Source organism: Schistocerca cancellata, chromosome 1 (assembly GCF_023864275.1).
Source record: "Schistocerca cancellata isolate TAMUIC-IGC-003103 chromosome 1, iqSchCanc2.1, whole genome shotgun sequence".
In the NCBI taxonomy this organism is placed as follows: Eukaryota; Metazoa; Arthropoda; class Insecta; order Orthoptera; family Acrididae; genus Schistocerca; species Schistocerca cancellata.
The window spans coordinates 656,370,937-656,384,403 of record NC_064626.1 but is presented as its reverse complement, the minus strand read 5'-3'; the positions used below and the strand labels follow the sequence as shown (position 1 = coordinate 656,384,403).

General features: G+C 39.6%; 1 protein-coding gene across 1 annotated transcript in view; it reads right to left on the bottom strand.

The window, feature by feature from the left end:
• LOC126183616 (uncharacterized) overlaps window positions 1-13,467 on the bottom strand; it is a 53,660-nt gene that overhangs the window by 24,612 nt on the left and 15,581 nt on the right. Inside the window, exon 2 of the mRNA XM_049925735.1 lies at window positions 6,635-6,775. Coding sequence (XP_049781692.1) covers window positions 6,635-6,775 — 141 coding nt within the window. The remainder of the gene's footprint in view (window positions 1-6,634; window positions 6,776-13,467) is intronic.

Genomic DNA, 13,467 nt, shown 5'->3' with positions numbered 1-13,467 from the left:
CTCAACTGCGTGGTTATCAGCGCCCGTACAATTACCCAATCTATGCTCAGTCCAATTTCGCCACTTTCCTGGATGATGATGAAATGATGAGGACAACACAAACACCCAGTCATCTCGAGGCAGGTGAAAATCCCTGACCCCGCCGGGAATCGAACCCGGGACCCCGTGCTCGGGAAGCGAGAACGCTACCGCGAGACCACGAGCGGCGGACGATATACAGAAGATACAGGGTGTCCAGAAAAGGACTTCCTGATTTCAAAATTAAATATCTCGAAAACAAAGATCGATAGAGGAATGCAGTAAACGGTATATTTATTGTTAAAGCTGTAAGAAGTTTATACAGCAGTTTGAAATAATAGGTACAAAAGCTGCTAACAGATGGCGCTGAAATTGCCATACGTAATGCCTAGTATAAATAGTGATCCGAAGCCCAGAGCGATCAGTTCCACTATTGAAATGTGAAAGGAGTTTAGCGTACCGAAGGAAGAGATTAAAACCATGTGCTCCATTGAACAATGCGTTTTTCTGGTGCTAGAGTACCACAGGTTAGAAGAGAGTCCTGCGGCAACAAGGCGAAGTTTTCAAGCACGATTTAATGTTCCAAAAGGACCCGATGCGAAAACCATTCGTACGCTCTTCGCAAAATTTCAACGAACAGGCAGCGTAACTGATAATCTAGTGGGACATGTTGGCCGCAAGCAAACCGCAGTTACGCCTGAAAATATCGCCACAGTTTCTGGAATTATTCAGCGAAATCCAATGTCATCCGTCCGTAGAATTGCATCTGAGACTGGTTTGAAGCTTTCCAGCACGCAGAAAATACTGAGAAAGAGCCTACACATGTTTCCATTCAAAATTCAAATGCACCAGGCCATACCCGTACGAGCTGTGCAACAAAGGGTTGCCTTTGCTAATCAGATGCTCACAATGATTGATAATGAAGTATTTGATGTTGGCTGCATCTGGTTTACAGATGAAGCACACTTCCACCTGAATGGATACGCGAATAAGCAGAACTGGCGATTTTGGGGTTCCGAAAAGCCATATTGGTGTGAAGCGAAACCCCTGTATTCTCCTAAAGTTACTGTGTGGGCTGCAGTATGCAGCAGAGGCATTATTGGCCCTTTTTTCATCCGAGAAACAGTCACTGGTGCACGTTATGTTGCAATTTTGGAACAATTCATCGCCACACAGCAAGCATTAGAGGACTGACCAGGTACTGAATGGTTTATGCAAGATGGAGCCCGACCACATCAGACCGAATAAGTGTTTCGCTTTCTTGAGGAATACTTCGGGAATCGAGTCATTGCTTTGGAATATCCCAAATTTACTGGTGCAGGCATGGATTGGCCTCCATATTCGCCGGTTTTGACTCCCTCTGACTCTTTTTTGTGGGGCACAGTGAAAGACATGGTCTACCCGAAGCATCCCGCCACGCTGGACGAGCTTGAATTGGCGATCTCTGTGGCATGTGAATCCATTTCGGTTGAGACCCTACGAAATGTGATGGCGAATTTCATTCTTCATTTGCGCCACCTCTGTAGTGCCAATGGTGAACATTTTGAAAATATTGTGATGTGATTGTTTGCAAAGATTGTTTTCATACGATTATTTCACTTATGTATGCTGATATGAGCTGTACAGCGTACAGCGCCATCTGTTAGCAGCTTTTGTAACTATTATTTCAAACTGCTGTATAAACTTCTTACAGCTTTCACAATAAACATTCCTCTATCGATCTTTGTTTTCGAAATATTTAATTTTGAAATCAGGATGCCCTTTTCTGGACACCCTGTATACTACTTTTCAGATGACAGTGCAGCCCAGTACAAGAATAAAAAGAATTTTGTACACTTATGTTTCCACAAAAAATATTTTTTCATGGAAACAGAATGCCCCCCCCCCTCTTTTTTTGCCTCTGCTCATGGAAAAGGATACTGACATCACGTTGGCGGCACTGTTCAGAGATTAGCAACAAAATGAAATCTGCAGAGGCCTATGATAACCAAATTATTACTTCACCATGACTTTTTGATTGCGCAGTTAAAAAAATTTTACATCTGTCACTTTAAATTTTCAACACAAGAAGAGTACTTTGAAACTGAAAGATTGTTAGAAGAGCTCTTTAGTCAAGCTGTTACAATCAAAGAGACACCAAGGTTACATTCCTTTACACTGACAGCGTCATGCACTTCAAAATTACTGGTAAAGACTTTTGAAGACTGTTGAAAAAGTCACAAAACCTCCATAAAAACTGGCTTTGAGAGATATTCATGGATATGTTACTGCCACAAGAAATGGCGACTAGATTATGTTTTTTTAAACCATGAAGGTCACCTAGCTGGCTCATCACTGTCTTATACATATCCTACAAAACCTGATATTGAATAAAATGTTCTGTTTCCAACCGCGTCAATTGCTTAAAACTACACTAGCTTTCGGCCAAGCACTCCTTGGCCATTGTCAAGTGATATTACTGCCAGTGGGCTGTTTGTGCACCCTTATATATGCTAGCTGCCGGCTGTGACGTGACTGCTGCCCTTGACATTGCCATATATGGGCATGTTTTGAGTCGGCATTAGATGTGCCCTCTTCAGCTGCGCAATCACTAGATCCCACGCAGCGCTGAGCTGCAAGCCACTGTCTCTATTCAAGGCGTTTGCGGTAATTTTTATTTCAATAGCTTCCTTTATTAAACTGTCCCAGAAGCCGTTAGTACCAGCCACGACAGAGGTATCGTCGAATTTTTTAAGCAATTGAAGCGATTGGAAACCCAAGAACATTTTATTCAATGTTATCACTACGAGACTCTGCATTCATACAAAACCTGATATTCTTTGCTGATCTGTAAATGTTGATTTTTCTAAAGTAAACCCATTACCGTATTTACTCGAATCTAAGCCGCACTTTTTTTACGGTTTTTTGTAATCCAAAAACCGCCTGCGGCTTAGAATCGAGTGCAAAGCAAGCGGAAGTTCTGAAAAATGTTGGTAGGTGCTGCCACAACTAACTTTTGCCGACGAATATATGTAGCGCTACACAGGCATGCTTCGCAGGCACAAAGATAAATACTGGCGCCAAAACCTCTGCGTCAGTAAATAAATTTAAAAAAAGGTGGAAGACGAGCTTTTTTTTCTCCGCCCCCAGTTTCGACAACTGCATTTTCATACATTATCCAACGAAGTAAATACAAATTCCGTATTGTTCATCTTCGAATGTAGCAACATTTCAATGTACTACGAAAATCCGACTGGCAAGACTGTTTGGGATATTTGACAATATGGCCAACTCTACGTTCTGAATTTTTTCCTACTTGTGAGAAGAGATGGTTGCTAATAGGAACTTTTATGAACTGTGAATCACATGCAGTATTCTCTTCACCATAAGAATAATACGGATATAAACATTTTGCCATGTATTGTTTCGTGTTTGCTGCTGTCTCATTTAAATCGTGTCTGCCTAATAAACTACGAAACTAGAATGAGACAACAGCAAACGCGGAAGAATACACATATCATGTCATGTTTATATTCGTATTGTTCTTATGCCTAATAGTGATACAGTCAGAAATGAAGCATGGAAATAGTCTAGATTTTTAAATCTAAGATGGCTCTAATTTCTGTGCAGAATGTTATGTACTAAAGAGGCGTCTGCAAAGATTTTCAAACGGAGAAAAATTTTCGCTAAACTCTCATTCAGAATTCTATCATACGCAGTATATTATTTGGTTCTTGTTGATCATTATCAAAGAAAGCAGCAATGTAAGAAACAACAAATAGCAGTTTCTTGTCATTGTTTCGCTAATGACACGATTCCTATTTTTTTAAAAAGCGGCGGTAGCGCGCACAAAAGCAAGCCATGCCGCGAGCGACGACAGGCCGTAAACACTCATTATCAGAGTGCAACAAACAGTGCATGACACAGTACAGTACAGTAGAGTGATGTAAACACCTCTAATAAAGAGAACGGCACTTATCAGGTCAAAGAAAAATAAGCAATCAATTCAAACCAGACGAAGCACGTGAAAAAGGAAGGGTACCCTTATATGGGTACGAAGCGCCTGATGCATAGCAGTGGCTACCTGGTAAAGCTTAACTGCTAAGCTTACGACTCGAACCAAACTTCTGTAGCTGTATCGTCATTCATTCGACCTAAATTTTGTCTCATATTACAATGGAGCAACTTTGTTTCGATGTGGAGGTGTGGTCTAAAACTTTTCTCTCCCCTTGAATTTTGAGTCTCAAATTTCAGGTGCGGCTTAGATTCGTGAAATTTTTTTTTTCCTTGATTTCGAGTCTCATTTTTCACGTGTGGCTTAGATTCGAGTAAATACGGTAACACCAACAGGAAGAATGTATAAGATAGTGGGAAATGATACTGCAAAAACAAATGAAGCATTTAAAATGGCGCGAAATCTCAAAACACATATTGTTTGTATTAGTTTTTGCAAGTGGCATATTGAATGTATGTGGTAACAGTAAATTTGAATGTGTACATAGATATGTTAAGAATACAGTTACTTATATTGTCACTTAATAATCTTTCAAAAATGTCAATTTTTAGTCAAATACGCATCTTTGAAATTTTATAAAGGTGTGAACCAATGACAAGTCCCACTTTCATACTCAGGAAATTAATTAATAACATGAAGTGTTGTACACAATTCACTGAAAATTTTTTGAATGTGCTTTTTGATAAATTAAAAAGTTAAACTTCCACGTAAATCTGGAAATCAATTTTGATCTCAAAGCCATATTGTGTTATACATCACAAGAACACTCATGAAAAATGTTGCAAAATGATACCTATCCCATCATTTTAACTTTATTAGGAGAGTTGCAACAGCAATTTGAAATGATTACAGTATGGCATTTTTTGGCTATTTTTGACAACTTCACATTGCATAACTCTCCAAATGGATCAACATATTTTAATAGAATGGATATTTTTCTTAATCTATATGCGGATTTTTTCTTAATCTATATGTGGACTATTACCATGCAAAGTTTCATTTAAATCTGAGATGGGGAATAAAACTACTGCATTGACTTTTCATGGAATGACTCACAGAAGGAAATACATCTATTCTCAATATGGGTTGTCATCTGCCAAATCATTGTAAATTGTACATGAAATAAGAATCTTGAAAAATGACCAAAAACTCATCTCAGCAGTCACAAAAAGCTATTTAAGAAAGCCACAGAAAACTTTCAATAGAATTCTGGAACAGTCAAATAACTGTTGCCAACAATACAAATTTCTGTATTTAATTATATGAGACCTCACTTAACTGTAAGATAATGTGTGTTGAAAAGGATGCAAAAGCCAGGAATGACTAGGAGGAAAGGGCAAAGTAATGCAGAGATATAAAGAGAATAAAGAAACAGAAGGTTCATGTAGCAAACATAAAATGACTAAAATAGCAAAAACGCAAACTTGACAGACAACGAATCAAACAGAAGAGAATTCTCAGTACTGTTCTTCGTAAACAAGAAATGAACAAATTAGGTTGTGGAAAGACACACAGGGTGTATTGAAGAATCGATTCTTCAAAGTACATTGCACAAAAAAAAAATGCAAGAAGACAGAAAAGAAGACGAAAAAAATAAAAACAGATTGCCATTCAATGAAAGGAGAAACCACAAATGGTGAATAGAATACAATGACTGGAATTAAGTACTACAGTTTTTGCATTGACAATCTTCCTGCCAACCAGCCTTTGGCAAAGATCCAGATAATCTAAAATTCAAGTGTATTCTATTCATCAATTGCATAATCACATTCTCTCCGTAATATCAGTGGTCATCTGTCTCCTCTCCTCTCCCTCCCCTCCTCCCTCCCATTCAGATCAATAAAACCAGTGATGTTTCACATGCATAATAATATATTATTAGCTGTGTAAATGAACTATGGCTGGCCGTTTGTTTGGGTTGGCCAACATGTTTTTATCTTGTCCATAATATCTCCAATTCTACAACAGTGAATCACATCTCTAATAAACTCAGTTGGCTCTGTCCTCCTTTAAAATGTCCGAATTTCTTTTGTAACTTCCAATTTCCTTATGTATCCAGCATCAGTACACCTCTGTAGTCCTTTTTGAGTTTGCTTGCAATCTAGACAAGTCCTGCTTTTCAGATCCTTAATTCTTGTCATCACCTTTCATACCACTGTAACTTTTCTTTCTGATTCGATGATCATGTTGCCCACCAGCTGTATCCTCTCTATTATCAGTCTCCCACTTCTTTCAAATACTTACCACGAAGATGGTTTCGTCCACATTGTTCTCATCTCTCCCAGAGAAAGTTCTAAAATCTTGATACCATTTGCTCAGCCAGTTAATACTTCTAAGACATTGTTTCAGCAGAACTTTTCTCTTTGAGCCAGCATGTTGATTTTTAATTTGAATGTTTATCATCATTTACAACATTAAAGACTTTGATTTAAGCACTAAAAATTTACAAGTCATTGAGAAAAACATTCTATACAACAAAGCAATTCTTTTCCCCAGATGACTTAGGTGAACTACGATAGTCAATACTTTAAAGCAAAGAAAATATTTGCTACTACTTTTACAATCAGTACCACAAAATAACATGTAGAAACAAGTTGTAAAATTCTACAAACCCTAACTTACTCTTGTACGCTTCTTTCCATCATCTGATTCTGCAAGACGTTTTCTGGCCCACGTGAACTGCTCCATGAGTTCATGATGTATTTCCAAACGTTGTATGCAAGGTACACAGACAGTCTTGGGCAAAGGATCATTGGCACTGATCTATATCACAAATAAACATTTATACTGTATAAGATCTGCAATTGTACTTCCAAATAACATAAACTTATTTTTTATGATTTTTAGCATCACTGTACATACAGTTACACACATTAAAACATAGTAAAATAAATTAAAAGATGACATGTGTAAATGTTTTGAAGGAGTAAATGGATGAAAGAAATGTGGCCACTACTACTTTCTGCCATTAATATGGCAAACATGACTAGAATAATCAAAAGTAGTTGGGACCACACACACATGAATTTTCTGTTATTTTGGACGAACATTTTACTTGGAAAACATTGGTTGGTTTGACGCTGGGCATAGCCTGAAACTGACTAACACCCATTTTAGTTGCAACTCTGGCAATCTCTTTTTGCATCACACAAAAATTACATCATTGTTTGGAAACATGAAGTTCATGACTGGCTGCTTATGGTCTCTGAGTAGCTGAATATAACCATTACCAGTCAATGATCGGTTCAACTGGACTGGAGGACCCAGTACATTCCATGTAAAGACAGTTCACACCATAGTCACTGTCAGCTTGCTCAGTGCATTGCTCAGAACTTGGATCCATCGCTCCGTGGGGCCTGCACCACACTCACACCCTATCATCAGCTCTTACAAACTGAAATAGGGACTCGTCTCACTGGCCACAGTTTTCCAATCATCTAGGGTCCAACTGATGTGGTCACGAGCTGAGTAGTGGTGGTGCTGCAGGCGATGTGGTGGTGCTAGCAAAGCCACTCTCACCTACTGTTTGCTGCCGTAGCCTATTAATGCCAAATTTTGGCACACTCACCTAATAGGTATGTTTGTCATATACCCCTCATTGATTTCTACTGTTCTTTCATGCATTGTACCTTATCTGTTAGCACTGAAATTCTACGTAAACACCACTGCTCTTGGTTGCTCTCTTTTTTAAGTAAAGACCATCCACCACTGCATTGTCCCTGGTGAGAGGGTAACAACTGATATTTTGTATACTCGGCACACTCTTGACGCTGTGGATCTCGGAATACTTAATTCTGTAACAATCTTCAAAATAGAATGTCTCATGTGTCTAACTCCAACTACCATTCCACATTCAAAATCTATTAATTTCCATTGTACAGCCATGATAACATCAAAAACTTTTTCACATGAATTACCTGTGTAGAAATGTGAACTCCGCCAATGCACTGCCCTTTTACGCCTTGTGTATATGACTATCACCATCTGCCATCTGTGTATGTGCATACTGCTATACCATGACTTTTGTCACCCCAGTGTATTTACAGAAAAAGTTTCGTAAATTAATTAACTGAGAGCCAAAGGCCAGTTCACCACAATGAAATCAATTACTTTACATTTCACTCAATTACACTCATACCTAGAAATCATGAGATATTCAAGATCTATGAAGAAACATGGCACAGTGATGAGATGTGGACAAAAATGGGGACAACACTGAAATACAGTGTGTACATGAAATCCAGGAACACTTTCAATTATTTATTGCACAAGAACCAAATATTGTACAGATATCATACATATGTCATTTTGAAGAGAAACCCTGCAAGTTTTTTTTCTTCCATGTATACTGCCACAGCGTTGTTTCGTTATTTGCTGATAGCGCTAGTCACAAAGGGTTGCTTGTGTCTAGCAAAGAGAAGCGGACGTCCCAGTGTGAGTGAAGTGAGTGTGGAGCGCATACTAGAGACACCCATAAGGAGTCCAAAGAAATCTGTGTGTTGTGCATCCCACAAACTTGAAATGGCTCCAATGACAGAGTGGAAAGTGCAATCAAGAAAGAAGCTCTGCGTCTAAGGAAGAACGAAATAAAATGCCTATGCAACAACAAAATGATGGTTCTGGCATGGCAAGATAAATGAACAGTTCTCATGCTTTCTACAAAAGCCAATAAATCAGTGTCACTTATAGAAAGGAAAAACAGAAAGGAAAGGGAAGAAATAAAGAAACCAAATGTGGTTATTGATTATACTTCAAAGATGGGTGGAGTTGATCGATCTGACCATTTTATTTCCAGTTACAGTTTTCTAATGAAAAGTCTCAATTGGTGGCGAAAACTATACTTCTGGCTGTTGGGGGTAGGACTTGTAAACAGCTATTTACTATACAAGAACCACTGTGAGAAAAACAACTTGACAATACCGTCTCACAAAGCATTCCGTAAAAGAGTTATAAGAGGATTAGTTGCCGAAGAAAGAACTCGAGGACAGAAACGAGGACGTCGTTCAACTTCTGATGACGAGGAATGCTTGAATGGAAAGTTGCACATTATCAACAAGCTTCCTGGGAACAAGCATAAGGATTGTGCAGTGTGCTCAGACAGAAAAAAAAAAAGGTGGCAGGCGTGAAACTGTGTATTACTGTGAAACATGCTCATGAAACCCAGCTATCCACCCTGAAGAGTGTTTCAAAAAATACCACACAATGGAAAGTTTTGTACTGTAAAAGCTTACGTAAATATATGAATGAAAGCACACATTTTGTTTTAATGTATACCCCAATTGTTGGCCAGCAGCCACATTGTTTCCACAAAGAGATCCGCGCAAATCTCTGTGGTGCACTGCCGCCCAGGCGGTGGCCATTTAAATAAGAGCGCGCGGAGCCGCCTTCTGTCTGCCTTATGGAGTACAAAGGGCTAATCCTGATGATGGCATTTTTGGCTGAAAGTTTACTTGTTTTACAGTCTTTTGTTGTGCTTATCTGCAACTCAACATCTCCCCTATAGGGTGATCAGCAGTCTAACCTTTTCATAATATTGTCATTACTCCAACCTGGATTTTCCGTTGTTTATTTTATCTTGCTTTTATGTGGTCATAGACATCCTAATTGGTTATGAACTGCAGATTGAAACTGAAGAAACTGCAGAAAGGTGGGAATTTAAGGAGATGGGACCTGGATAAACTGAAAGAACCAGAGGTTGTAGAGAGTTTCAGGGAGAGCATAAGGGAACAATTGACAGGAATGGAGGAAAGAAATACAGTAGAAGAAGAATGGGTAGCTCTGAGGGATGAAGTAGTGAAGGCAGCAGAGGATCAAGTAGGTAAAAAGACGAGGGCTAATAGAAATCCTTGGGTAACAGAAGAAATATTGAATTTAATTGATGAAAGGAGAAAATACAAAAGTGCAGTAAATGAAGCAGGCAAAAAGGAATACAGACGTCTCAAAAATGAGATTGACAGGAAGTGCAAAATGGCTAAGCAGGGATGGCTAGAGGACAAATGTAAGGATGTAGAGGCTTGTCTCACTAGGGGTAAGATAGATACTGCCTACAGGAAAATTAAAGAGACATTTGGAGAGAAGAGAACCACTTGTATGAATATCAAGAGCTCAGATGGCAACCCAGTTCTAAGCAAAGAAGGGAAGGCAGAAAGGTGGAAGGAGTATATAGAGGGTTTATACAAGGGCGATGTACTTGAGGACAATATTATGGAAATGGAAGAGGATGTAGATGAAGACGAAATGGGAGATAAGATACTGCGTGAAGAGTTTGACAGAGCACTGAAAGACCCGAGTCGAAACAAGGCCCCGGGAGTAGACAACATTCCATTAGAACTACTGATGGCCTCGGGAGAGCCAGTCATGACAAAACTCTACCAGCTGGTGAGCACGATGTATGAGACAGGCGAAATACCCTCAGACTTCAAGAAGAATATAATAATTCCAATCCCAAAGAAAGCAGGTGTTGACAGATGTGAAAATTACCGAACTATCAGTTTAATAAGTCACAGCTGCAAAATACTAACGCGAATTCTTTACAGACGAATGGAAAAACTGGTAGAAGCCGACCTCGGGGAAGATCAGTTTGGATTCCGTAGAAATGTTGGAACACGTGAGGCAATACTGACCTTACGACTTATCTTAGAAGAAAGATTAAGAAAAGGCAAACCTACGTTTCTAGCATTTGTAGACTTAGAGAAAGCTTTTGACAATGTTAACTGGAATACTCTTTTTCAAATTCTGAAGGTGGCAGGGGTAAAATACAGGGAGCGAAAGGCTATTTACAGTTTGTACAGAAACCAGATGGCAGTTATAAGAGTCGAGGGGCATGAAAGGGAAGCAGTGGTTAGGAAAGGAGTAAGACAGGGTTGTAGCCTCTCCCCGATGTTATTCAATCTGTATATTGAGCAAGCAGTAAAGGAAACAAAAGAAAAATTCGGAGTAGGTATTAAAATTCATGGAGAAGAAGTAAAAACCTTGAGGTTCGCTGATGACATTGTAATTCTGTCAGAGACAGCAAAGGACTTGGAAGAGCAGTTGAATGGAATGGACAGTGTCTTGAAAGGAGGATATAAGATGAACATCAACAAAAGCAAAACGAGGATAATGGAATGTAGTCGAATTAAGTCGGGTGATGCTGAGGGAATTAGATTAGGAAATGAGACACTTAAAGTTGTAAAGGAGTTTTGCTATTTAGGGAGTAAAATAACCGATGATGGTCGAAGTAGAGAGGATATAAAATGTAGACTGGCAATGGCAAGGAAAGCGTTTCTGAAGAAGAGAAATTTGTTAACATCGAGTATAGATTTAAGTGTCAGGAAGTCGTTTCTGAAAGTATTTGTATGGAGTGTAGCCATGTATGGAAGTGAAACATGGACGATAACTAGTTTGGACAAGAAGAGAATAGAAGCTTTCGAAATGTGGTGCTACAGAAGAATGCTGAAGATAAGGTGGGTAGATCACGTAACTAATGAGGAGGTATTGAATAGGATTGGGGAGAAGAGAAGTTTGTGGCACAACTTGACTAGAAGAAGGGATCGGTTGGTAGGACATGTTTTGAGGCATCAAGGGATCACAAATTTAGCATTGGAGGGCAGTGTGGAGGGTAAAAATCGTAGAGGGAGACCAAGAGATGAATACACTAAGCAGATTCAGAAGGATGTAGGTTGCAGTAGATACTGGGAGATGAAGAAGCTTGCACAGGATAGAGTAGCATGGAGAGCTGCATCAAACCAGTCTCAGGACTGAAGACCACAACAACAACAACAGACATCCTACTACATCAACAACATTTGTCCTGCCTAGACACATCACAGCATTCTCTGGGTCACATCACTTGTCGCAATTTGCATCACTGGCTTGCCCCAGGGTTTCTGCATGCTCAGCTACTTGCCAGATAAATTCTCCTCATACAAATGCACCAACTGGCTTGACAAATCTGATATCTTGCTGATGTAGGTGGAATCCAGAACAGCATGTAAGGTCATGTACATGAGTGAGTCACAGTTTTGTGTGTTAAGTGATTTTCACCAGCTGTTCAAATATTGCAGCCGTACACAGTCAATTAAATAAGTTTTAGGACTGAATTCTTGCATGAGAAACAAGATGTACTTTAATTGCATGTGACAACTATCTGTTTCGAGGCCACGAGAACAGAAATGGCGTGTGTTTATCCTTTGCCATCATTTGCTGACACACACAGAAGACTTCGTATGCATCAGTATCTGGACAAAAGATACTTGCCTGATTGGGTAAACTTAATGCTCTCCCATTTGATCAAATCTTACCTCAATGAAGATCATTTTGGAGATATAAAGTCAATTCAGTAGAATCAGATGGTGACTCAGAACAGCATTCTGGTTAAAGCTTTTGCCTAGGTGTTACGAAGCCTACAACAACTGGTGCTGTGAGTGAGGAAAATTGGAGTGGAGTGGATATTAGACACCAATATGACAGTTTTCTTTTTTACATAAGCTTAGTCTTATTGAGTGTACTGTATGATACATTACAATCTGGCCAATATTGGAGAACAACAGCACTGTGGCAACAAGTGTCCTTATCTGCAGCAGCATTAATAGGAGCACAGTATATAATGATATGCCAAAACATTACGAACACCTGCTTAATAGTATGTTGGTCCATCTTTTGAATTCAATACAGCAGCAATTCTGTTTGGTATGGATACACGAAGACCATGGCAGGTTTTCAAAGGTATGTGGCACTAGTTATCTACAAACTGATAACACAATTGCCACAAACTATGAATCAGTGCTTTGTGAGTGTGGAGTTGGTGCCTTGTAGCATCCCTGACAAGTTCCACAGGCTTCAAATCAGGTGAATCTGGTGGCTGAGACACATATCTGAATCTCCAACCACTGTAGGAAGACTGTGGCCTTCTGACGTGGACAGTTACCCTACTGGAAGATATAATTGCCATCGGGGTAGACATCAAGCACATAAGGATTCAAGTGGCCCACAACATTCACACATTCCACAGCTGTCACTGCATCTTCGATTACCACCAAAGGGCTATAAAGGTCTATGGGTGACCAGGTGAATATTGCCTGTAACATAATACTGCCTCACCAGCTTGATTGAGAGGGGTTATGGGACCAAACGACGAGGTCATCAGTCCTGCGATTCCAAAGTGAGTCACAGAAGAAAGAGGGTCTGCTAAAAGTGGACAGATCCAGTCAGGGGAGTCAAATTATAAAATAATATCATCAAACACACACAGTGAAAGCATAAAAGGCGAGACTGGAAAATGGGGGAGGGGGGGGGGGGGGGCAGTCATGCAGTTACAGACCGAGAAGACTAAAAGAAGTCCCAACCACAGCCAACCAGTCCCTGCTCCATCACTAAAGTAGAACCTTATACCTAGAAATAAAAACCACTTTCATGGAGGAAAGAGAGGACCAGTTCAACCATCCATGGATTGTCAGCTAATATTAAACTTAAGG